This window comes from Anarrhichthys ocellatus, unplaced genomic scaffold, assembly GCF_004355925.1.
Source record: "Anarrhichthys ocellatus isolate YVR2014 unplaced genomic scaffold, GSC_Weel_1.0 scaffold51, whole genome shotgun sequence".
NCBI classification, from domain to species: Eukaryota; Metazoa; Chordata; class Actinopteri; order Perciformes; family Anarhichadidae; genus Anarrhichthys; species Anarrhichthys ocellatus.
This window is the reverse complement of record NW_022280081.1, coordinates 500455-527131: the sequence shown is the minus strand read 5'-3', so window position 1 is coordinate 527131 and position 26677 is coordinate 500455. Positions and strand designations below refer to the sequence as shown.

The 26677-nt window shown below is 44.0% G+C and overlaps 1 protein-coding gene across 1 annotated transcript in view; it reads right to left on the bottom strand.

The window, feature by feature from the left end:
- mycbp2 (MYC binding protein 2) overlaps positions 1 to 26677 on the bottom strand; it is a 58776-nt gene that overhangs the window by 25450 nt on the left and 6649 nt on the right. The window contains exons 3-33 of the mRNA XM_031870089.1: positions 23270 to 23485; positions 20967 to 21120; positions 20560 to 20756; positions 18493 to 18735; positions 16195 to 16266; positions 15780 to 15876; positions 15587 to 15660; positions 12653 to 12791; positions 12356 to 12432; positions 10192 to 10396; positions 9910 to 10074; positions 9604 to 9762; positions 9266 to 9470; positions 8932 to 9077; positions 8353 to 8439; positions 7922 to 8026; positions 5828 to 5947; positions 5573 to 5654; positions 5070 to 5187; positions 4553 to 4911; positions 4005 to 4177; positions 3547 to 3672; positions 3165 to 3292; positions 2762 to 2853; positions 2538 to 2672; positions 2333 to 2416; positions 2131 to 2227; positions 1843 to 2035; positions 1232 to 1506; positions 427 to 648; positions 49 to 240 (exon numbers count right to left, since the gene is read on the bottom strand). Of these exons, the coding sequence (XP_031725949.1) occupies positions 49 to 240; positions 427 to 648; positions 1232 to 1506; positions 1843 to 2035; positions 2131 to 2227; positions 2333 to 2416; positions 2538 to 2672; positions 2762 to 2853; positions 3165 to 3292; positions 3547 to 3672; positions 4005 to 4177; positions 4553 to 4911; positions 5070 to 5187; positions 5573 to 5654; positions 5828 to 5947; positions 7922 to 8026; positions 8353 to 8439; positions 8932 to 9077; positions 9266 to 9470; positions 9604 to 9762; positions 9910 to 10074; positions 10192 to 10396; positions 12356 to 12432; positions 12653 to 12791; positions 15587 to 15660; positions 15780 to 15876; positions 16195 to 16266; positions 18493 to 18735; positions 20560 to 20756; positions 20967 to 21120; positions 23270 to 23485 (4737 nt within the window). The remainder of the gene's footprint in view (positions 1 to 48; positions 241 to 426; positions 649 to 1231; positions 1507 to 1842; positions 2036 to 2130; positions 2228 to 2332; positions 2417 to 2537; positions 2673 to 2761; positions 2854 to 3164; positions 3293 to 3546; positions 3673 to 4004; positions 4178 to 4552; positions 4912 to 5069; positions 5188 to 5572; positions 5655 to 5827; positions 5948 to 7921; positions 8027 to 8352; positions 8440 to 8931; positions 9078 to 9265; positions 9471 to 9603; positions 9763 to 9909; positions 10075 to 10191; positions 10397 to 12355; positions 12433 to 12652; positions 12792 to 15586; positions 15661 to 15779; positions 15877 to 16194; positions 16267 to 18492; positions 18736 to 20559; positions 20757 to 20966; positions 21121 to 23269; positions 23486 to 26677) is intronic.

Genomic DNA, 26677 nt, shown 5'->3' with positions numbered 1-26677 from the left:
ATGTTTGTCTTTGTGAGGGTGCGTGAATATCAGCGCGAGTCAAGTTACCTCGGAGCCCAGGGCCGAGGCGGTGAGCTCGGAGACGATGGAGGCCAGTAGACCGCAGGTGTTGGAGACCAGGTGTGGAGAGAACAGCTCCACTTCCTTCCTCAAACTCTTCCTCACCGGCAGCACCACAATCACAAGCATCTTCTCCAGAACCTCCCGGAAACTGGTCATGCCCATCAGGTTCTCCTCCGTCTAAGGGGCGAAATATGATGTTAGTGTTTTGACACAGAGATATCGGAGGGGTTCTGATGAGAACAGGACGTGGTAATGATCAAAACATGTTCTCTATCTGCAAAACTGTTTCCTCGGTCACCGACCACCTCCACCATTTTGAAGTGAGGATACCCGATGCACCGTGTACAACGTGCAAACACTCACATGGCTCAGTTTCTCCATGTGGGCCACCAGCAGGGGGAAGCGGTGAGCGAGGGCAGAGTCGTTCTCTGTGCTGACTTGTTTGACCAGTGAACGCAGCAGCACTTCCCCATCGTATGCGATGGGCAGGATGGATGTCAGCTTGACCGAAGTGTTGCACAGAGCCGACATCACGGCCGCCAGCAGGCGGCTGCTGGACGTGCGGAAGTTGGCCTCGGCAATGTCCTAAATGAGGAGGGAGGACAGGAATGAATCTCAGATTTGATCACCTTGTTTTAATGTTTCTACAACGTTCCTTTAACAGCCTAAGACAATACTGTTAGCGAGTTATGGTTTTTCAAACGTTGGTGGGCTATCTTTATAAGAGCATCACCTCAATATCTAAAATGTTCACTAGATGTAAAAGTACATCTGCTGGATTTTAAAAACACTCTTGACAATCCTTAGAGCTTAAATAATTGATCGATTAGTCGATTGACAGTAAATGATTCATCGACTTATTTGATTAACATTGTTCAAGTAAATTATCAGTAAAAAAAAAAAAAAAAAAGCCAAACATTCAATGGTTACATATTCTCAAAATGTGCTGCTTTTCTGTTTTTAGACATTGATTATGTTTAGGTTTACGACCTGCTTAGACAAACAAAAGCAATTTGAAGGACGTCACCGTAGGCTTTGTGGTGCGGCATCAACATTTTATACACTACACTGATGATAAATCAGGGGAAAAAACAGATGAATTGCTAACGAGAATAATACTGTAACTAGTTTCCTATTCAAAAACTCCTTCTACTCTGCCGTCATTGACCTGGTCCAGGCAGTTGAGCAGGTCGCAGAGGCAGGCCCACTGCAGAGCCGGAGTCGGGTAGAACGAGTGGAAGCAGGCGGTGAAGGTGTTGTGGCACTCCTGCAGCACAGCTTCCAGCAGGGTCAAAGGTTGAGACAGGTAGCCCTGGGGGTCGTTGTCCAGCTTGGTCAGGCAGTTGTCCATGCCTTCTGACAGGATCTTCTTCAGCAGGCTGCGCGTCTTTCCCACGCACTCTGCCAGCTTGCTGGACTCCTCCACCACAGCTTTGGTGCTGGCTAGAAATCAAAGAACAGACAGAAAAGGAAAAACATTGTCAGGTCTTACTAACAAAGCGTTCAATTGAAGTGTACTTTTTGAAATCTATACACAACCTAGTCTTTAAAAGTCTTAATGTTTTCCAGGCAACAGACATAAAGGATTGGCACCGAGTATTTCATTCAAAAATTAACAAGGATGAATATTGTCAACTGTTTTTTGTCATTCAAAAAGGCAGGGAACCAGCAGTGCCACTAACAGCTTGAAAGTAGCAACGCTGTGGTTTTTACTTTTCTCCAAGAACGAGCCGTTATATTGCCGGAGACAAAGTCCCGCTGAGTTGTCTGTGCTCCTACCGGCGATGGGGAAGATCTCACAGATGTAGACCCTGAGCAGGCGGAGGCAGCACGTGCCGACAAAGCGCAGCCTCTCCAGGTCCAGCAGGGTGGCTGTGTACTGGAAGCCCTTTAGCCCTCGCAGCTCCTCCACACCCAGAACCAAGGTGGTCCAACTCCAGTGAAGGACACTCAGCAGAGACTCAAAACACTCCTACAGACAGGGACAGAGTGAGACAGTCACACAGTGCTGTACAACATCATCTGTCAAGACAATTAAGCAGGCAACAACACAGAGACGATACTGACCACTGAAACGGTACGAGCGAATGAGCGTTTAAGGATATGGACTGGTTCACTGGTCTGCTGCTTCCCTTTAGCTGCATTGCCATCATTTGAAGGAAGCCTGATGTTCAAATACAAAGAAACAATCAAAATAATTTACTTGTCAAGCCGATAAACAAAAAAATGCTTGAATCACTGTAAGCAAAGTGTAAAAAACTATACTTGCCTGTATAGCAGCTGAGGTATTTGACCCGCATTAACATCTGTACCGTTGTTTGACTTCTTAGAGCTTTTGAACTGAAACACCACACTTAAGAGGGAAAAAAAACAGATAAATGAAAGGGCTGTGCTTCAAACGTTAATGTAAAATGTTCAAGATGTATTCATTTGTAAATGCAGGAGCATCCTCTACATTGTGAAATGAGTTTTACCCATCATCTGTAGTAATGGTAGCCTGTCCGTGGGAGCCACAGTCACTGCTGGGTCCAGACACTCTGGCCCACGCCACATACCACCAGCCCAGCTGCAGCAGCACCGGCTCGTCAAACATCATGGCATACTTCTCCCTAAAGAGAAGACCAGCATTGCTTCCATGAATTGTTTCTTTTCAAGAAAATAGTTGGGAGAAGCGAAAGAATCCGTGAACGTTTTTTACCTGGCAGCACAGTCGTACGCCAGCACATCAGTCTCAGCCAGCAGATCGCCGTCTGTCTCGTGGTCACCCCCGTCAGGTCCCAGCTCAAAAAGCTGCACAACAGGACTGGGTTAGTATGTTGTAAACACCTGTGATATATTTGAGGCAAGGATTCTACTTAATCCATTGAGTGGATTATCCTCCAGTTATTGGTTTGAGGAGGTTTATATGACTGTTGCAATGCAATTATTCTAGCTTTGCATTGATTCTCACCAACGTAATGTTTTTGCTCGTCTCGTCAGTTCTGGCGCAGAGCAGGTGACTTTCTAAATTGCAGCTTTAAATTGCAAATACATCTTTAAAAATAATCAAGTGTCTCTTCGTTAAAAAATAAAAATAAGAAAAGTGTGACAAGGCGGCCCACCTTGATCTTGGCAGTGTACTCCCCTCGTCCCCCGAACAGACCCAGTCCACCCAGCAGGATGTCTGCATCAGCACAGAACCGGATGGCCTCCACAGAGTGGGCTGAGTAGCCCCAGCCACCACCGTGACCTATAACATCACGCATGGAGTCAGTCAGGCTATGCAAGGCTCACAGATGCTGTTTATCCTCTTAAACACTTTGGTTGTTCACTAAGGAGGATGATCTGAGTTTTTATGTTTCACACACTCAGCACTAAAAAAAATGTTAAAGGTTAGCCAAGCTCTGACATAATCACAACATATACTGTACAAGCCAAATGTATCCCACAGTTTGTCGCATCATACATCATTTACCATGAATCCTCCACAAAGAGCCCACTTACTCTCAAAGCGGTTCACCACACTGTAGTCCTCCTTGGAGTAGACCTTCATCACTGCCTGGGTTTCTTCCTCCGCGCTGGCCACGCCCATCTTCAGCTCTTGCATGGCGGCCAGTGTATCCAGGCAACCTAAGCGGATGGCCCAGTATACTTCCACTTAGCATTGAATGATTATGAGCACGAATTCATAACAGTTTGTCATGTTTGGCTACAATCTAAGAGCAAATCTATCCGTCTAATTGATTTTACCAAGAATTGAAAGCACATGACTGATTCAACGAAGGGTCCAGTACATGAAAAATCAGAAAAGTGGGGTTTGGGACAGTGTTAACATCTACTTTGAGAAACACAGATGCATTGTCCATCATCACTTGTGTCGTAGCATGTGTGTACTTATTCATTAGAACCTTAATAAAACAGATTAATTTGACCAAAGACAAGGCTGAAGAGCAGAGGATTACCGAGGATGTGCAGGGCTCCATGAGAGCGCGTGGTGGTGGCATGTGATCCTGAGGGCAAAGCAAGCTCCGGACTGAGGATGCTGCAGCGAGCCTGTAGATCTGTGGCAGAGGGCATCCTGGCGTCAGCTATCACAGCATTGTAGCACAGCATCTCTTTTGCAGCAGGCAGGAACCTAAAAGCGCACAGAGGGGTAAATTCATTTAAAAAGAAAAATCACCTTTAAAAAGTTTCACTAAAATTGGCTAAATGAAAAATGTATAGACCCCTTAAAATAACATGCACCAACTTAAATGTACCTGTTTTTGTTCAGAGCTCTTATTCAACTACTTAACCAAAAAAGTTAATCTTGATACCCGGGTAGTATCACATTTGAGTTCAACACATTCTCTTTAGTCGTTTATTTTCCCCTCGGATGCAAAGAATGATTACAAGGCCAAGTTAATCTTATCTGTGGGGCGTTTCAACTAAATGTTAAAACTTGGGATAAAAACATTGCTTAGCAACAACTACAACTAAACAAAAATGTTAGTATAGTCCTTGGACTGACCTCCATACGACATCATACACAGGGTCCAGACACAGGCCAAATCCCTGCAGGTCCTCCTGCTCAGAGTCATTGAAGGTCCTGCAGCTTCCGTCCATTTTGTTGATCAGCAAGCATTTAAATGGAGCCGGCTCAGACACAGAGGAGGGCACAAGCCCAATAATGTGTTTGCTGGCAAAGATCTCTGAAGTGGCGAGGACATGGGAGTTGATAAGAGCCTCATCGATCCGCAGGAACGTCTGGTCCCCGCTGGCACCAATCCAGGTGGCCTTTCGCCCATATTTGGCCCCAATGTTGGGCATGGGCGATGGCTTGGCATTCCAGTAGGGCATGTCCAGGATGGGCCGGCCCAGCTGTCCTTTCTAAAGAACAAGGAGTATATATATATTCAGTCTGAAGAGCATTCTATGGTCAACTATATCAAAACAGGTGTAAAGCACTGAACATTTAAAATACTGCTATCAAACGAGTAAAAAACAAAAGCCTGCACCCTCTTAAAAAGCGAGAATGTTGCTCTTACCGAGAAGCTGCCGAATGTAAAAACCTGCCCATCCATGAGGAGAACGGCTGTGTGGTTACTGCCTGCTGTCACCTGAACACTGGGACCTGGAAGGGCCTGCACCAGAGTCGGAGAACCCCTAGCAGGTGGAAGCATCTAGTTCAGGTTGTGTGTCCACATGAGTGCAGCAGTTTGTTTACTTAAGTTTGTAATGGAATTCAAAATTAAAAGGATTTTTTATTTCAATCTTTAATAGAACATTTGGGCTGAATTATGAAATGTAGGCCTGTTATACCAACAACAAGTAGCTAGCTTTCCTAGAACACACTTCTGTCTAACAACAACAAACTGTACGCTACCCCCTTCCTGGTCAGTAGAACTATGGGTAATGTAGTATTTTATATAGTTACCATTGCTTAATGTGTAAATGACATGAAATACTGCATCTTATTCTCCAATGAACTGTATTTTATGTATTACGAATAATTCCTTCCTTTCTCATGAACATGTATCAGAAGAAATACCTGGAGTTCACATCTCCATGCCCGAGCTGCCCGTGTTGGCCGTAACCAAACGTGTAGACATCTCCGTTCTCCATCAGCACCACTGTAAAGCAGCATAATCGTGACGGTTATTCACTCATTTTCTGTACTTCAAGGTAAAGAAAATCTTGTTCATCTCTTGCTCAGAGGTTTTCAAAATAATGTTCTTGAAGTAAAATGCAGACAGATCCACCCTGGTGCCTGACCAGAAGCAGCCACGCGGGAAACGAATCCTACCCGAGTGGTGAAAACCGCAGCTGACCTGCACAGCTCGCAGCTCGCTGTCAAATCTCACGGCCCCGGGGGGGTAGGTGGTGATTTTGCTGGCATCCTTCTCCCCACGCTCACTGCTACCATCTACGAGGCAAACAAACCAAGTCAGCACATTTGAGGAAAACACGGGGGGGGTGAGGTTTAGTAGCAACTTCAGACCACAGAGGTGGATGTCTCTGCACAGTCCTGGAAAACAGAGCTGGAGAAGAGGACTCAAAAGAAAGCGGGGAGAAAAGGGAGAAGCATGCCGAGATAGAAAGCAGGGAAAAACACCTCTGTAACAGAAAGGCTTTTGGCAACCAGTCCCCTTACAAATGTAAAGATTGATTGTGCAGCAAATAATTAGATTTTCTTCTCAACAATGGTCTGTGTTCACTGAGGAAGCGGGAGTCTGGTTTACCCTGAGCCCTGCTTAAGAGGTCACAGTTGTGGTGTGTGTGTGTGATGGGAGAAAAGTTGGACAGAGTCCCATGCGTTACAGTAAACACAATGACAGTCAATATCATTTTGGACCAGGAAGCAGCTCATTGTGGTAAACCTCTGTATATCTGAGGTCGGCCAGAGGAGATAAGAGCTTTAGGTTTCAATATTACCTCACAGTAAATGTAAAATGAAGTTTGACTGGCTCATGGCCCACACATTTATGAGGGTTTAAAAAGTTTATCTCATGGTGACAACTGTCAATGTAAGTTTAAAAAAAACAGAAGTGCTCTTCATGACATTTAGAGTTTATTGGGAGGTCACAGACGGAGTATGGTGGGTGGGGGGGGGGTTGGAGCAAGCGTCCCTCTTCATGAGTAAACCAAGGATGCTCAGAGGAGTGATATATAACCTACGGCAGCCTTACAACGGTGCATCAACCACAATGAATAGTTCCGCAAATAGAAAGATATTCTCCAAAAAACAGCCTCAATTTCTTCACTGACATTGATTAGCTGTGCTCTGAAATAAAGCACACTGTTGCTTTTACATCAACAAGGGTACAATGCTGCAGTTCCACTCCAACCTGCGCCACCTATCGGCAAGCAGCAGCTCAGACGGGCACAAGCTACAGACAGAGATACCAGCTGGTTGTCAGATTTATGCAGGCAATGACTGATACAGTATCTTGTGTTTTTATGAACTAAAATATTCCCTGAATATAATACTACAGAGAGAGTTTGAAGCGTCCCTGTGTGTCCTCTGTCCTCCTTGTGGTTACTTTAGAAAGGAAAGTGAGACGGTTTGTTGCAACAAGATTCTGCTCTTCCAAAACCAACCAACACAAATGAACTACATATCTATTGTATAACTGTGTTATGTCGTTTCAGCTGAATCATAAACGTGGGTCTTACTGGAATTACAAGTTGTCCATTGGTTGAATAGTTAACTGAGAGAAAAGTAAACATGTGATGTTCCAGTGCCTGAAAAGCTTAGCTTTATGCCAAGTTCATGGAGTTTGTGGTCGAATTCTGAGCCTTTTTCATGAGATGCCTCACATCTAAAAACATGGATTATAAAGCTAACAGGCCTGCTTCCTTCCTTCTGCATCACACATTTCAGCTCGTCGTTCATCAAAGCTCACTGTCCCCCCAGTGATCGCTGTTTTTTGTCCTCTTGCAATGCTAATGTTGTACCCGTGAAGTGGCAAATCAGCCGCTACGGGAGTGATGGCAAGTATATTTCAGGATTTCTATTTGGGTCAAACAACAGCAGCGGGGCAGAGCAGGCATCCTACTCCGAGGATTAGAACGGTTAAACAAGAAAATGAATTAGCAGGACAGACCGGGTCTTTACTGTACTTCAGCCCTTTCCTATGTTCAAACTCAAAAGGGAAGCAGCCTGCTGAGGTCGGTCTTTAACCCGGTTCTAAAGGCTTCACAGTCATTTGTCCACTGTGAGTCACAGTGAGTCCGTCTTGCCAACAGGCCACATTGTTTTGTTACCACGAGACCTGGTGAAGACATGAGAGTCCCACCGTCAGAGAGTGAGAGAGGAGGTGGGCGGGACAGCCAGATTGGGAGATAAGTCAAAAAAGGGGTGTCTCTGCACCCGTTGAGTTAGTGAAGACCAAAGTACCTTTGTGCTTGTCCCGCTTATGCCTTAGTGCCTGAAGGGGTCTTATTCTGGCTAGGGCCTGCTCACGCTGGTTCATAAATATGGGACCGGGAAAAACAAGGGGGCCTGGTGGAGAAAGACACTTTCACATGCATGCACAATGCTCACATATGGGAAAGAACACATGATAAATACTTCACCACAACAATGCACACACACACACACACACTGAAAAAGTATAAAAGACACAAGCAAAGGGGGAAGTCACCAAGGCACAACACCCAAGCTCACACAGCAAAAGAGTTTGTAGCTTCCCCCTGTTCATTGACTACTACTGCCATCTTCTCACTCTCCCCGTGTCTATGCTTTATTCTCTAATGTAGAAAGTATATCATAAAGCCCCAAAAAAATCTCTAAACATAGTCCCCAGACTGTTACGCCCTGATTCATACCTCTGCCCTCCTCCAGCCTGTGCCGGCGGTTGATCCTCTGTCGCTTCTCCTCCTGACGGATCTGAATGTGCTCCTCGATGTTCACTCCTGGAGGGGGAGGGACAGGCACAGCTGAAAACCCCCCCCAAAAAAAGGACCCAGGTACAGGCAGCCCAGATAGGATGCAGGAGGAGGAGGAGGAGAAGGGAAGACGGAGCAGAGCAGAACAAAACAAGACACATGTCAATGAATGATGGAAAGACGTCATGGAGAAGCAATGACTCTGCACAACACAAGAACCAAACAGAAGATGAGCGACGACAAGCGCGCAAAACAGTGCATTGGAGCGAATGTGACAGGCAGTGTGATGCGTGTGGCGTAAGCAGCACACTTGCATAGCTCAGAAGGATGTATAGCTGGCACACTTAGAATATCACATCGCATATGTGTGCATGACATTTTAACATGCAGTTGATTTATCAGACTTTGTGAGCAAAATGTAAAAACAATGCAAGTGGTGATACAGGCGAGTAAAGTGTGAGAAAGCAAAACAGGGGGTGGGGGGGGTCATGAAGTCATATAAGAAATCAGTTAGCATACCTAGCAGCAGGTCCAGAGGAATCATCTCCTTCACTGCGTCAAAGATGCCTCTCTGTCTGGCCTCTTGACCATCCAGCTCCCTAGCACAAGCCTTGCAACAGCCACACGCCGAGCAGCCAGACTCTCCAGAGCCACAGCCACAGATACTGGTAGGACACAGACGGACAAATACATTCACATTATGAGAAACAATATAGCCAAAAATGTGTTAAAAAAAGATCCTCCCCCAAGATCATGTGCACATTTTCTGTCTCTTGACAGTACTTGGTCATTGATAAATGTAGGTGCTGTACAGATACTGTAGTTACCACCTTCAGTTTTCTGTGCTTCTTACCCTCCTGGTACTCTGTCCGGCCGTCCACTGCTGACACAGCTGGCACCGTAGCCGGTGCAGTCTCCGCACACCGTGCACACCATGCACTGGTCCAGCTTCCACTTGTGCATGCCCGGCTGGCACATCATGCTCTTCTCTTCCTTCTCTTCCAGCTCGTCCTCCAGGTCCTCATCCATGGCCGTGGCCATGCTCTCCACACCGAACGCTACAATAAACACACACACACACACACACACGGTAAAGACATCAAATTGAGCACAGTACAAAGACAATGTGCGTTTATGTAAGACACAATATACAGTATGTTCTCGTTTGGATTTGTTTGTCCATCTGTTCACCTTTCCCTGCCTGGCTCATGGATCCAGTGTCTCTGCCACACTGGCCCTTGTTGTTCACCCCAAATGTCCACACTTCACCACTCTTGGTCAGAACACAGGTATGGGCCTTGCCCATGGCAACCTGAGTTACAGAGTGACCTTTCAGGTCCGTCACCTGGCCTGCAGACGAGAAAGTAATGATTATAAAGAGAATTTAGAAACTGAGAAATATATTAAGATCTTTCTAAAATGTCTTTATCAAAGAAACTACTGAAATATCTCAGAGAAACTGAGGTTGAAGAAACAGCCCTGTCCCAGTCAACTCACAAGTGCTGTCACTGTAAATAGCATCTTTGCCAAACATGTAGAGCTCTCCGTCCTTGGTGACGATGCTGCTGCTGCCATTGTTACACGCTGTGTGCACCGCTGTCTTGGTCTCTAATTTGATCATCTTCTTGGGCTTGTAGGGTTTGGGCTGTCTGCGGCTTTTAGCTGCAAGGGAAAACAACAGACATCAACGTCAGGAGTTCAACTGAGGGGGCTTTGATTCAGCGCTTAATAATAAAATTAATTTTTAAAAGGTTTGCCCAAAGTTTGAAATTGTCTTACTGGACTCTCCGTCCTCTCCCTTGCTGGCAGAGCCTGTAAAGAACACGCTTCCGTCTTCGGCCACCAGCAGTGCATGAGAGCCATCGTGGCCGACCGAGAACTGAATGATTTTGGGAGACTTTGTAACAGGCAGTTCCACCCATTTCCCTGCTGAAGGACCACCCTGCTTTATGCCCAGGCTCTGGTACTTTCCGGTGTAGTAAATCTGCAAGGGGAAGATGAGAAAAGAAGTTCAGGTCCAAATTTTCTTACAGTGGTTATTTTTGGATCTACAGTATCTCCATTTGTTTGCACTATGCTGTGTCAAAAGTTTAATCTGGGTGAATTTTTTTTGGCAGATGGCCCGGAATCTTGAATTGGGACAGCCGACATCCCTGCTGCATCAACATGGGCTGTCCCGAACACAATTTTAGCCATCAGTTGCCTCTCACTCTTAACTCAGGGAGTCAGTCGGTAAGAAAAATAAGATTTACGATTGCTAGAAAAGAAAAGTGTTTGACAAAAAGTTTGTGTCGGAGTCACAACTTGCTGCCATTGCGTCATTGAGCCCTGGTGAGGCCAGTGCATTAAAACAGCGGCGGGAGTTGTCAACGATGACAACACAAGCTGTCAAACTTTCCTCAAACTACCGGTCGTTATTTACTCATATTGTACTTTATTTCGCAATTATTGTCTAATGAGAGCTGAGGACAAAATTTGGATTTCAAAGATTTTCCTTTTTATTGCAATAAAAATGAAAACAAAATGAGAAATAATTACATCATATGAATGACAATGGTTGCTAGTCCATAAAAACCCATTTCCTCACACGTAGACCTATAAACAAATAAATACAAATACTGTAGCCATAATATGTCAACATAAAATAAGAGACCTGGCTTTGTTGAGACTGTCTATCCATCTACTTCAGTCTCTCAGCGCCGCACCCACACCCGCACCTGTCTGAGAATAACTCAGAATAATTCATATTGATGCGTAATGAATAGTGTCGGAATACTATTTCATATTTCGTGGGCTACAAGTTTTTTACATTGTGGTGCTACGTTTACAAATGCTGCTGGAGAAGTTTTTTTTTATTTTTAACTCAATAATCATAACTCAAATCATCTGACATTCACTTTATGATAATATGAAGAACACACAGTAGCTTGTTAATAAACACTGGGCCTTTGACTCTTTCCTTTACACCAAATGTCTGGCATAATTTCCAACCCTAACAATGAGTGAACTTTGTGCCAAGATGCAAGTCAGCTGCTCCTATTTTTACCCATCCAGCCAGTCTGGGTTAAGGTATTCTGCAGATAAAGTGTGCGGTGAGATTAGGCCTCCACACAGACACAGAAATGTGCAACAGGTGACTGCCCTGGCCTGCTATCTACAGATGAGGCCCACTGCACCACACCTACAGCACAGACACACCCTCCGCACACCCCAACAAACTGCATAGCTAGCATGCTCGTCTAAAAGAAATGGGACTTATCTCAGTAGGCCCAGCCACTGCCTACAGTGGTTGGGCCTCCTGACAGACTCAGTCCATGACCAACCGCAGTCTTAAGCTTTGTTTATACTCGCGCGTGGCAGCGTAGCGTGAACCTCCGCAGATGGCACGCGATCAACGAGCATGCACAAAGGTGTTTATGCTCAATGCGCTGTCAAGCTACTGCTTAGCTGGGTGAAATACTTCCATTTACTCAAGCAGAGAGGTCACTGTATCGGCTAAACATTCATATAAAAACTAACAAGGATTTGGTCCAGAGCACAATAAACAATACTTAGACCACAAGACATCTCCCAAAAAAAATACAGCTCCCTCATTATGTTTTATTTAAAAGGGCCCTGAAATATATCCAAAACAAGAAGAGATGTCTTATTGTTGTGCTTTAGTTTAGTGCAGCCTGACCTAGGAAAATCTGACTGCAGCTAACTGCATACAGATGTTATGAGACAAAGGGAATGTTTTATACGATGGGCTTCATGTGGCCAGTGTGATGAAAGAAGGAAGGGAACGCATGCAGAAACACAATTCATTTAGAGCTTTTTCACTACGTTCCCCCTCTAAAGTGTCATTAGCAAGACGAGAGCTGTAAAGAGCTCAACGGTTCAATCTGTTCCAACGGTCCTTTTCTTTGTTAAACTATTTAGGCAGATAGGATTTTTCACTCACCTTTCCTGAGGCGGTTTTCATCAAAGCAAACTCCCTGCCCGCTCCAAGCAACGCTGCCTCTTCATCAAAGCCTGTGCCTGGGACGACAACATTTAGACACAAATGCACAATGACACAAGGTTGGAATGAGCGATTTGTTTTTCTTCTTCTTTTTTTTTTAATTCAATGTGTTTCGAACAATTTCTGACACATTTGCAACCTTGTCGACACAAATGTCTTTAGCAGGTATACGTATGCATATAAAAAAATCCCAAACCAACAGCCTTACACAGATATAAGTATATTTTCATCACTCACTGATGATGTGCAGATCCTTCTCCAGGTCGAACAGAGAGATGCCGCAGGCGTGCAGACATTTCCTTGCCAGCTTCAGCTGCAGTTCCTGCTGCAGGGCCGGGTCTGAGCTCATGGTATAGATCCGCACCACGAAACCATCCTGCAGGAGTCGGGGGCCGACAGGATGAAACGCGGTTCAGTTTCATGACTCAATGTTGCTACATTGTGGCACCTAAGAGTCCAGCTAACAATCTTAGGAAACAGGAAGTCCCTTAATGAAAACACATCCCCACTTCAGCTCCCTGAATTTGAGCAAATCAAGCTCTTAAAGGAAAAGTTCAAACTTTTGAGAAATAAATTACTCATTTATTTTCTTGCCATGTATGCATGTATGTTACTCACATGTATGTACAATAAATATGAATATTTACTGCAAATAAGCATATTTCCTATATTTCTTTAAATCACAATAATGTGTGATGGGGACACCCTGAGGACATGAAACACTTGACTGCATGACTTTAGTGGGGAATGAGGTAATTCACTACATATGCGTTGGATAGGCACACTCCTTACTGGAGTCATGGATAAGTCTGTCAACTGGTGCTCCATTTATCCTTACAACACCATGAGGTGTGATCGATCCACAACTCACAACACTTGTAATTCGTTACCCATGTTGAACTGAACCACTGCTAGGGCGAGGCTGATGTCGTTTGTTTTCTTCCGCGGAAGGATCACGTGACAGGTCAGGGAAGGACGCGTCGGGCAAACGTGGGTGTCATCGTTTTCAGAGGTCTTCTTTTCTGCACGTCCAGATTTTAAAAAACGCAACTCGGGAGTTTTCAAACTAAAACAGCTCTGCCAGTGTTTTCAAACGTCTCCGTTTTTAGGGGTTCTGAAATGCCGGGGTAGGATGGACGCGAGGCATCGGCGTAGCAAAAGGATGCAGCCTCGGACTCAATGCAGGGCAAACAGACGATGGAGCTGCCAGAGATGTGGGCTACTCAGGCTGTAGGGTTCGTGGCTGAAGGGGGGCAATTTACGAGGGGGGAGTAAAGAGAGGAACACAACAAGGAAATAATTGGGTGCAACAGAGGTGTAAGAAAAGATGACGGGTAGCGTGGGGATGGTCTGGTTTCCACAGTGTGGTAATGATGACGCACTCATCTATTGTGCTTTGATTCCTGCAGAGGAGAGCACATGTGCCACTCACATCATTAAATGAAGCGCCTCTATCCTCTGGCCAGTATACCCATTGACTTTTCCTCCCTCCCTACATGTTACCTTCTTCCTATCTCCTTGACCTCCTATAGTTCACCCACATCACCCTCTTCCCAGCAATCTGAAACCCCCTCGTTGTGTGAATCATGTGGTTTTCCTCAACCGTTAAGTGGTCTCTGCTGTGGTTGCATTTGCTGGCTGCTCAGAAAAAAATAAAATAAAATGCAGCTTCTAAGAACTCCCCCTCCTCCCCCATAAAATATCCCCCCTATCCCTTTGATTAGCCTAGAGACTGCTATCAGGCTAACTGCGACGGCAGCTATATGGATTCCACATCTTCCCCTCCCCCACTCACATTACATAGTGCTTATGCAGATAATTGCTTGAGAGATTAAGCTCTCTGGAGAATACCCACATCTGGTGCCACACCCACATATAGGCATCACACACGGACACAGCTACACCGATACACACACACCCACCCCCCTCCCCCTCCCCCTCCCCCTCCCTCCCTCGGTGGCACAGCTGAGAGCAAGTGAGGCTGAGGCCTCCATGGCAGGGGAAGTGACAGATGCTTCACGGGGCAGCACAAGAGAAACAGCTACCTTATTCTGACTAACAATGAGGGCAACGCGCATTGAATGAAAGCTCACAGAGTTGCACAAGATGAAAAAGGTGACAATTGAAGAGCAGGAAAGGGTTTGATAGCACTAGTGTGTTTGTGTATGTGATCGATGAATGGCACCGTAAACATATGGTCTCTGCATTTATTTTAGTACGGACAACTGCTCACAAACGCTGACGATAGAGATGGACTCTAACAGCCTAGAATTTACAGCATAACAGATTTGTTTGTCACCCGCGCGTCTAATGCAACAGATACCTTATGCGTCAGTCTTTGCAGCTGTCCACACTGGCGTCGTGGAGGCTCGCATCTCAGCTGCATCTCAAGGGGCCTAACTGCAACCTGTATTTACGGCTAGTGTTTTTGTTATACACGCTCAAACACGAGGTTGATTCCCAATAAAACACTGCTACTTTGCTACAAATCCACTACATATTTAATGATTAGATGATTTCATGATTTTAATTACTAAACTTTTATCATATTATCTTTCTTTATAGTTATCCAACCTTGTTCTTTGATTGCATTGTTTCTGATGGAAAGTTTGATGATTTATTGACGTTTATTTATTGATTCTGTATCGTTTGATGTGTAAAGCGTTTTGAAAAGTGGTACACAAATAAAAGTCCTCTTTAGAGTTTCAGACCAACAAATTGCTTTTGTAAACGCTAATGTTAGCCTTTGGCTATGTGATGAAGGTTAAAACATGAAAGTAGTGTCAAATCATGAAACAATATTACACATCAGTGTTAATAGAAAGATAAATCAGGACAATCAGACAGTGACGCGACCCGACGCCTGCCGTCTAGACTCGGGGGGGCAAGTCAATGACGATTCAAGACTTTTTCCAGACGCGACTCACAGGCCGGACCTCTGACATGGAATCTAACAATCCTACAGTGAATAATAAAGTCAGCTCCTTCCACCATGGTACCAGCGGACATGGGCAGTACAGGGTTCAATTACACATGTAAAGAAAACTGTGTGAACTTCCCCCAACTGATACCGATTCAATTTCACATTGAAAATGTTGTTCTATTAAAGTGCCTCAGAAAGATGATGCATGTTATTGTCATGGTGATGAAGAGCAGGAACATTAGACGTACGTCTTTGCAGGCTGCTATCTGGTTGATGTACTCTCCGTCTGTGAAGATGATGTTCTGTCCGTCTGAATGTTGACCTGCAAAGAGAAACAAAGTCAATTGTATCTTGTTAGTTGGAATTTAAATAACTTCATAACAATGAAGGGTGTTTTTTTTTTTTCTGTAAACAAGCCGAAAAAAGTGTTTTTCTTAGAACCTGGCATGGTGACAGTCCCCTCGTGCTCCAGAGTCTCAGGGTTGATCTTGATGGCCGACATCGTGTGGTTACTTGTGTCCCGATACAACAGGTACCCCTGAAGACACAAAAGAAACACTGCTGCTGATCGAACGTCAGTAAGGACTATTTCTAACGGAGGCCTTACAGCTTGCTTACACATATTGTTGATAACGATGAAGATGATACTGTACTTTAACAACACCAGGATTCATAAAAACACAGTTTACAGTTGTTAAGGTTCACGGGACCAACACTAAACAGCACCGGCTACAAATAACCAACATCATTTAAGGATGGAGGTTAAGTCAAATTTTTTGCACACTCGAAGCCTTTTTCAAAGCCACTTCACAGAAATGTATGTGCGGAGCATCTCGATGAAAGCTACACTACCAACCTGAGCAAAGCCCAGCCACGACCTCTTGTCCTTCCGGTTCCTGGTACGAGACGTGGAGTTGTACACGTGGCCCTGTGAGACATTGATGAACACATGAGCAGACGACCACAGACACCGACACACCTTTAATGTTAAAAATAAAATTGTTTTATTTAGCACGCATTGGAGTCGTCACCCTCTTTAAAGTGAGAGTATTGTGTTATAAAGCAGAGTTATGGCTGCCTAGTAACAGTGCTCTCTGCCAGAGGCCATTATGTTATTTAGCCTCATTTATATAAAAATAATAGACAACACATGTCAGTATAAATACAGTTCAACAGCAACACAAACTACATCCTCCAAAACGTCCATTAAGTCGAATCAACACATGCATAAAACTGATTATAACCTTCTTGAATAACGGATTTACAGCTGGATTAGAGTGCATTAGTTTCAGCCTGGTGTACCTAATAAACTGGCGACAGAGTATATACAGTTGTGTGAAAAAGTGTTTGCCCCCTTCCTGATTTCTTTGCATGTTTGTCACACTTAAATGTTTCAGATCATCAAACAAATTTAAATATTAGACAAAGATAACAGAAGTAAACACAAAATGCAGTTTTTAAATGAAGGTTTTTATTATTAAGGGGGAAAAAAAATCCAAACCTACATGGCCCTGTGTGAAAAAGTGATTGCCCCCCCCCTGTTAAAACATAAATTAACTGTAGTTTATCACATCTTTGGAAAGCTGAGTTCAATTTCTCTAGCCACACCCAGGCCTGATTACTGCCACACCTGTTCTCAATCAAGAAATCACTTAAATAGGACCTGCCTGACAAAGTGACGTAGATCAAAAGATCCTCAAAAGCTAGACATCATGCTGCGATCCAAAGAAATTCAGGAACAAATGAGAAACAAAGTAATTGAGATCCATCAGTCTGGAAAAGGTTACAAAGCCATTTCTAAAGCTTTGGGACTCCAGCGAACCCCAGTGAGAGCCATTATCCACAAATGGCGAAAACATGGAACAGTGGTGAACCTTCCCAGGAGTGGCCGGCCGACCAAAATTACCCCAAGAGCGCAGCGACGACTCATCCAAGAGGTCACAAAAGACCCCAGAACAACATCCAAAGAACTGCAGGCCTCACTTGCCTCAATTAAGGTCAGTGTTCATGACTCCACCATAAGAAAGAGACTGGGCAAAAATGGCCTGCATGGCAGAGTTCCAAGACGAAAACCACTGCTGAGCAAAAAGAACATAAAGGCTCGTCTCAGTTTTGCCAGAACACATCTTGATGATCCCCAAGACTTTTGGGAAAATACTCTGTGGACTGACGAGACAAAAGTTGAACTTTTTGGAAGGTGTATGTCCCATTACATCTGGCGTGAAAGTAACACGGCATTTCAGAAAAGGAACATCATACCAACAGTAAAATATGGTGGTGGTAGTGTGATGGTCTGGGGCTGTTTTGCTGCTTCAAGACCTGGAAGACTTGCTGTGGTAAATGGAACCATGAATTCTGCTGTCTACCAAAAAATCCTGAAGGAGAATGTCCGGCCATCTGTTCGTGACCTCAAGCTGAAGCGCACTTGGGTTCTACAGCAGGACAATGATCCAAAACACACCAGCAAGTCCACCTCTGAATGGCTTAAGAAAAACAAAATGAAGACTTTGGAGTGGCCTAGTCAAAGTCCCGACCTGAATCCGATTGAGATGCTGTGGCATGACCTTAAAAGGCGGATCATGCTCGAAAACCCTCCAATGTGGCTGAATTACAACAATTCTGCAAAGATGAGTGGGCCAAAATTCCTCTACAGCGCTGTAAAAGACTCATTGCCAGTTATCGCAAACGCTTGATTGCAGTTGTTGCTGCTAAGGGTGGCCCAACCAGTTATTAGGTTTAGGGGGCAATCACTTTTTCACACAGGGCCATGTAGGTTTGGATTTTTTTTCCCCCCTTAATAATAAAAACCTTCATTTAAAAACTGCATTTTGTGTTTACTTGCGTTATCTTTGTCTAATATTTAAATTTGTTTGATCTGAAACATTTAAGTGTGACAATCATGCAAAAAAAATAAGAAATCAGAAAGGGGGCAAACACTTTTTCACACAACTGTAGTTGCTAACCCATGTATTGCTAAAATGTGAACATTTCCCAAGCCAAGAACAGCAGTCCTCCTTATGAATTGATTCATTTTTATCGAAATAATCCAGTTTACCCGTTTGTCTTTTAAGAATAAAGAGAATTCTCTCAAATTTAGGAGACACTGTGGTTGTCACATTACAGTTCGCGACATGCAGCTTCGAGTGTCCCGTACCCTGACGGTGCCACTGTATCCAGAGCCCACTTTGTAGAGTCCGTCCTTGCAGAGCAAGTACAGGAAGGAGCCATCGGTCTGCAGAAGGCAGCGCTCGTCCTCGTCGATGGCCACCTCCTTCAGGATCCACTTGTTCATGAGGGCAGCGCGCTTGATGCCGTTCCCGAACCAGTCCTGGATCTGGATCTTTCCCACCAGGACTGCCTGTACGCTCCTCTGTAGGGCATTGAGTATGGTGGGCACCTGGTGAGATTGGAGAGACAAAGGACAGGGGGTGGAAATTAGCAAAAGTGCCAACCTCTAATGGGACATCATGGGGTGTGTTTTGTGGGGTAGACCACGCACCAGACGGCTTTGCTGCCGACTGAGTCAAATCCATTCATATTTGCTCTCTTTGCTCTGCGTTTTCACACCAACACATTTCTCACATCCTTTATAAAAACCACACACCGCTGGTCTCACCGTTCACACACGTGCAAACAAACATGAACACACCGACACGTACAGCACATAAGCCCACACTTCCCGCCTGCCTGCCTGCCATTGTGATGATTCACAGTCCAGTCTGTGGGGGATAAATGTGTGAGGCTCTCTGCAGCCTTGGTCAGGCGGAGTAATTTTATCAGTATGCAGATAAAGGGTGAAATATTTTAATGGACATAAAGCATTCCCACAAAAAGAAAACATGCTTACAGTTGAAAATACTCCTAAAATCTTAGGAAAGCGGTTTTGATATGATGTAGAAGACATTACAAAATAAACTGAGTATGAAACAAAGAGGCAAGCTAGAGATTAAACTGGCGTCAGAATGCTGTGCAGGGTAGAGTCAGAGCGGCCTGACATTTTCTAAAACTCAATTTGTGCCGTCCAGAGACTGTGCCGAGTCTCTTTGCTCAGAGGAAGTGCATGGCGGAGCCAGAGGTTATTTTAGCCTTCTACAGTGCACTGTGGTGATCTGAACGTGAATGGATAATAGAGATGTGCACATTTCCCAGTAGAGCTGGTTTAGACATGACAAAAGGTAATTCAGTTAAATTTAATCCGGGATGTGAGAAAAGCGCAAGGAACTACTGCCTCAATTGCTGGTTTTCTAACAGGTACAAACACAATGTATGAGGGGTCCAGACCTGTTACAGAAGTCATGTGACATTAGTCTGCTGTTATACAAACTTTAAGTGTTTCCCAATGGGTTGTATATTTCATTACTTTGAAGCCATTTTGAGTATGAAAACCTTATAAATTACACTTAAATTACACAATTATGTTGACATAATCCCGTTTGACTCTGCAATTCAAATTATAAGCTAATATAATTTTGTATGTATTCACATAGCCTAACAGTGTCACCGTTAATTTAAATTGGCTATTCATGCTATAGTAAAACACTACTATATCAATATGCTAAATAATTTGACATCCTCTTGTTGCAGTTATCATTTTTCATATGGAACCATTACGGAACCACACAGCATTAACAGCACTCGTTATTTTTCCACATTCCTCGCCATTAAGGTCCTTTAATTCTGCTATTTAAAATGATGGACTTTCCTTTATGGATCTCTGAAAGTAGGACTTCAATAAAAGTCATATGCTGCAGGATGCGTAGCCTTGTATGGTATTATTGGGGCATTCATTATGCTAATTCACAATTCTCACGGGTGCACAGTTGGCATTCGTCACGTTTATGTTGGTCATTTACACAGTTATCTAAAGTTAGAAGCGTTGAATCTGACATGGCACAGACAGTTTAGATACACAAAAAGGTTCTTGCATGAGGTCCATTGTCATTCCAGCTTTGTGCTTCATGGAATACAACATCAGGAACACCTGGGATTCTTCTTGCAAGATAAAAATGTCTGTTCAACGCAAGATAGCGATCTGAACAGGTGATCAGTGCAAAAGTAAGATGTTGACGCAGATGCTAAGCCAAGCACAGTTTGGACTGACTCACAGGTATCTTCTTTCATCATGTTGGTTTTCATATGAACGCCAGTGGTGCAGAAATAAAGATGGAGAACACAGTCCTATTGTCAAACGCAGTCTGATTAATCAAAATTGGTTGATTACCTGTATCGTCTGGCAGGCGTGGCTGCCGTTGTTGGTGAGGATGGCAGAGACGGCCTGCAGGATTTTGCCGGTGTCTCCCCAGGCCACCACCAGGCTGAAGAGGCAGGCGCAGGACAGGGCGGTGATGGCCTGTCCCGTCGGGTCGTTGGGCCCCGTGCTCCGGACCGTGGTCTCCAACAACAACTGGAAAAGAGACTCTGAGGGAGGCGCACAGGTGGAGGGCAGGTTAGACGTCAGTGAAAAGGGAAAAAAACGGGAGTGCTGTGTGTAAATCAGGCTGAAACACACAAATTGCAAAACAACTAAACTAACTAACTACAGTCTAAAAATGACCTTTAGGTTGCAACAACATATCTTTGACAGGGTCAACGAAACCTTTGAAGGGTCACAAACATGCTCCGCCTTACCCAGCACATCAGGAGGCTCGGTCTGAAAGCCCTCGGGCTGCTGTCCCTGCAGCATGTCCAACAAGGCCTGCAGGCTCCGCAGGCATAGCGAGGGGTGAGAGAACCGAGTCTCTTTTATCAGCTCAAACACCCCGCACAGCCCGATGCCAATGATCTGCACCGCACACACAGAAAGAAGCACATTTTCTGTGAGCTAAAGAACACCGTGATGTCGAACTAAAGCCTGAGTCTTGCTAGAGTAGCAGGATTTAGACAGCAAAATGAGGATGAAACACACTGACATTCTGCATACATGTAGAAAACAATCTTTTGATCTGCTAAATAAAACAGAACTGATGAAGAAAGAGGATTGAGGTTTTCTTCTAATGATATGTCCTCATCATCCTACAGTTAAACAACCTACATTAAGCTAGGGTCCCAAGTATGTACAGTTACTACTGCTGGCTTCAACATCCACTACTAACATTTTGTGTAACAGACCCACGGGAGAAGGCAGGCTGGAGAAGGCGTTTGGCCTAGAAAAGGATCAGTGTGGCTCATTAGTGAATCAAACTATGCTCCAATGTTTCCCTCCGATCTCACTGATAATGCCAAGTGGAAAAGTTATGACAAACCAATACCAAATGCCAAAAACTGAATAGATATAGATGAACACATACGTGATAGATATTCCTGATCTTTAAACTTGTTAAATTTATGAAAGTGAAATACTTTCTCAAGGCTTTCAGGCACTCCGTCAAATTGAATCACCCTGACATATATCAGAAGTCATTGACATTTGTCCGGATGAAATAGGAACTTTCCAGTTAACACAATGACGACTGCAAGTTAAACCATTCCAGTATTTACCTGTAAACCAGTATGTGCAGCGAGCACACAACACAAGACACACATTGCACACACATAATTATTATATCACTATTGAAATACTGTGGCACTGTAGCACGGTTAGTCCTGTTGGAGTGAGCTTTTTAAATAGAACTGATTTCCTAAATCAGTTCGATTGTGAATCACAAGTTCCCAATTAGAGTCGATTTCCAATGATGATTTGATTTCTTCTCAAACAGGGATATTTCAGTAACGGTTTAGCTTGGATATCAAAGAGATTCTCAGAGAATTAAGGCTGGGAATTGTACCAGGAACCCTCCAACCTGGTGCATTATTAAAAACATTAATGCTTAAGAATTAATCCCAAAGCAGTTCCATTTATGTACTTCTTATTTAACATGAACACACTACAGCAGTCAACCAATTAAGTGCAACTCAACAGTCTCTTGTGGTATTTCCACAATATCAATTTAGCACATCTTAAAAATAACTTTGCTTATTTCCAGCTCTCCTCTGTCTTTATATTTTTAAATCCGATATGCAACCGGACATCTGCCTTTAGGCTTAGCGCTGGTTTCAGTAGAGCAGCTTGACATCCCCACTGTTGGAGACAACAGTGGGACTTGCAAATGTGTCCCAGTTTTGTTTTGTTTTGCAAATGATCATGATGTGAAACTGATGAATTGGTCCCGCCCGCACCAACACGCGGTTTTAGCGCTGGCGTTAATGGCATTCATTGTGTGCTTAAAAAGTGACAATTCTGATTTATAACACAATGCTAATATTGATTTTGCAAGTGCAACTGAAGGTGGACACTATACAAGCAATCCTAAAACAATTAACGTCATCGAATAGGATAGCTGTGATTGCATATTACCTCTGGCCAGCACACACGAGAGAGAGACAGAGAGAGAGACAGAGAAAGACAGAGAGAGAGAACGACAGAGACAGAGAAAGAGAAAGAGAGAGACAGCAGCCCCAGTTTGCAGCGGGCAATTCATCATTACAGTTCGATTAGTTAAAAAAAATAGTGCCTTTATCGTGGTAGCCCATAAGACTCAACCGCACAATTTATTATTTGGTGTCTACATTTTTTTTAAAGTGCTATTTCACCAAAGCATCGATAATACAGCTAAACTATAAAAAATATGAATGTGTCGCCTTGCATGTCCATTAATTGGTGCTCCTACAACTTTTAGTAGGAAGCCGACAGCTCTGATGATGAGTGAGACAGATAAACCGGCAGGCTCACAGTAGAAGAGGGAGCTGGGGGAATCAGAGCAGAGGCTGTAATCCTCACAGAAAGAGGGTGTCAGACCTCTTGTAAAGCGACTCTGATAATGAGTCCTACATACCAGCCCCGGGAGATTAAGGATTGTTGTACCCCTAAGATAAAGGGCACAGCCTGGCTCTCGCCTTGACACCGAGCGCCGCCACCAACACATCATCGGCCAACACTGCCCCGCTGCTCATACCTTTGGCAGCTTCACGGCCGGCTCGCGGTACTCTTCCTCCTCCTCGCTGTCGGAGTCGCCGCTCTGCACCGAGCTCCTGGAGGCCAGCACTAGGGAGGCCTCTCTCTGCTGCCAGTCCAGCACACAGTGCCGCACGTTGCAGTAGACATTGAAAGCAGATGGGTTGCTGTGCAGCTTGATGTCCGGCACGCAGAGGGCTCCATCTAGACTCTCGGCCTGTGGAAAGAAAAAAAAAAAAAAAAAAAAAAAAAAAAAAAAAAAAAAAAAAAAAAAAGAGCGAGGGTGGTCAGCAGATTTGATACAATTTGGTGTGACGATAAGCTATTTAAGCACACAAAATAATCTTTTATAAACAGCAATGTTTATTGATTAGGAGTATGTCTAATTGTAAGGAGTCAGCCTGTTGTGTTTAAACCTGATGCTTGGTTCCCTCGGGCCACTACAAATTTGCTTGAAGTTACTTTCATTTTGTGTTGATTTTGGCGGTCCCTGTGGACTAAAGTGGTAGTGTTTCCGAGCACCAGAGTCCCTTTAGAAAACATCTAATTTTACTGCAGGAGGCGTCTGACAGTCTGCTACGCTCAGTCCAGGTTCTGGTTCTCCCATGCCTCCCTTCCCTCCAGCGGGTCCAGCAGTACTGCCAGGCTATGGGCTCTCGGTCCGTGGTGGGCTGGTCTCTGCCAGAGCCAGTGAACCTGCATGATTTCATGTGATTTTGCGCTGAATCCGAACTGGTGGCACCAATGAATAGACAGTCTTCTATCTGATGGTCTCGTTCACATATGGAGGCCATATGGAGGCATCAGTATTAACTAATGGTGTCATTAATTGACACCATTTCATAACCAGTTCAATTTCCTCACAGTAGCTTTAACATCATCATATTGAAATTTGACTTTTTTCAAAATCGCCTTTAAGACACAATTTAAAATGATATGAAACAAAGTGACCAGACAGACAAAAGCAGTGACTGGATATTGACAGAGCAGTAAGCATGTTTTAATCAGATCTCCATGGAGCTGATCATGATTTTGTACAAAGCATGGGCTTTAACATTTCTAAACATAGGCTGTTGACATTGTTTAACATGGACAGGCAGCTTGAAATCGTTCGTTTTGGGTTGTGTCTCTCGACTGCTCGTGACTCATGCAGTTGCTTAAGAGGCAATTTCAGTGCTCGTCCACTAAAGACGCGCCTAACCAAAGCCAGTTGTGCCCACTGACCACGATAAGTGGGGTGATTTCTCATCTGGCTCTACGTGGAAAGTCCTCAGAGGTTCCTAAACCTACGGGACTCCAGGCAGATGTTAGCTGTTACGTTTGACTGAACAAAGTTATATAACACCAATATTATGGGAGTGTCAGTCTTTACACCGTCAGTTGTGTCTCCATGTCTAGTCAGTGACACATTTGTGGTATGAAATGAATCCTCGCTTTTGCTTCGACTCCTCAGGAAGCTCCCTTTTGTACACAGTGGGCTGGGCGAGTGTTTACCCATTTCAAGATCAGCTCCCTGTTACAAAATGGCTTACCCAACATTTTACATAACCAGTGCAGGGGACAAAAAAAGATTACCAAAGCTGTAAAAGATATTTATTATTTAAAAAAAGCAATACAATGAAAATGAAACAGCTGAATAGACAAGGGTGGAATGACAACCGATGAATCATCATGGGTAATATTAGCTCATCTTTAGCTATATTTAGGAGATCCTCCCTTCATTGAAAGGGTTTTGTTTGGGGTGGCTCCTCGTCCTAATCGAGGCTCTAAAAATAAAAAGGTAAATCATTTTGCTCAGACTGTGAACAAATGAGACAAATACAGGATTCTGGGCTAATTCAAATTAGGTCCATCTCTACAAGCGCTCCCTTTTCACATTGCTTTCACACTTTGTCATGTGATACATTGTTGTCGTGGAAAATCTGTCAGTTTAATTGTCAATTTGGAAGGTTTAGTTAGAGGTGTTGTTGTATTTGTATTCCTTGATATAAATGAGGGAGAGAAGCCGAAAGGCAAGATTTACATTAAAATCATCACAACAAAGCTTGATCCCTTACATCCAAACAGCCGTGATCAGAGAAGCTACTCTCAACCCATCGACGAGCTTTCTCTATCCCACCAAAGCACTGTTAGCTACAGTCCTGAGGCAACCTCTCTAGAGAATCCTATTGATCGATCGGGCCTCTCTTGCAGTGTTGCACTTCTGGCATCCCAATCACAGAGGGTGATGTCATCTATTTGGGGAAAAAGGTCATTCATTCTGGGCTCAGACCGGCGGGGAGGACGGTACTGTCCACTGCTCTCCTGTCTTGCTGCTAGAGAAGTATTCGTGACCGGGCAGCATTCACTTTGCCTTGAGAGAGAACTTCAAACGATATAAAACCTAAAGATGCTAAAACCCATAAAACCCAAACCCATGAAGCAAGAAAGAGAAGAAGGGTTTCTTAGGACATGACGGCAAAACAAAAGGGTGGAGTAGAGACCAAAGTACTGCATGATATAGCCGAGCGTTTGATATAGGAAGCGCAGCGTTTTGGGCCCATAAGAACAAAGAGGCTCCCCACCAAGTCTAACAACTTTATGAATGAAATATTTTGGTTGCCTCCATTGCTTGAAAGCAGTTAAAACAAAAGACCTCAGTTGATAGTTCCTTTTTATTTGACCTGATATTCATGAGATCAAATATGATACTATCGTATTTTAGTATAGATTTATTTAAGAGTCTTTGTATTAAAAGGAAGCAGTATTGATAAAGTGGTGAAATCTTAAAGGTAAAGGCAGCATCTGCAATCCACAAGTAAACAAAACACTAATCTGAAACACAGAGCCCACTATGGCCACAAATAAAAGGTTAAACAGTGAAATCTAACTGTTGGTGGTCTCCTGGTGCTATCATATGTTTAATTAATTTATATTATATTTGTAAATACAGCAATAAATGATGTGAATATACCTAAAATGATACGGTCAGATAAAAGTGAAGTAATAGCTGCTGTCATTTTAATAATTGTGCGGATGACCTGTGGGAAATGCTTGTAAATAGTGCACATCTGTATGCGTGTTGTACAGTATAGATCAATCCTCCAGGAACAGCACTGTCTGGGCTGTGAGGTCAATTTGACGTCATGGTCACTATCTGTATTGCAGGATCCTCTGACTGACTGACCGTGTGTGTGTGCGCGCGCAGTCTCTCTCTCTCTCTCTCACACACACACACACACAGACACACACACACACACCAAAAGGAGCGGCTGTAAAACAATTTCTCTGAGCCACACAAACACAGAAGCGAATCTTAATTATCAGATTCTGGTCCGTTCAGTCTAGTAAAATTTGTAGATTCTCAAGGACCTGCATCAGTAAATTATTCCCACAATGCAACTCGACAGTGTCACTCAATGGACCCTCT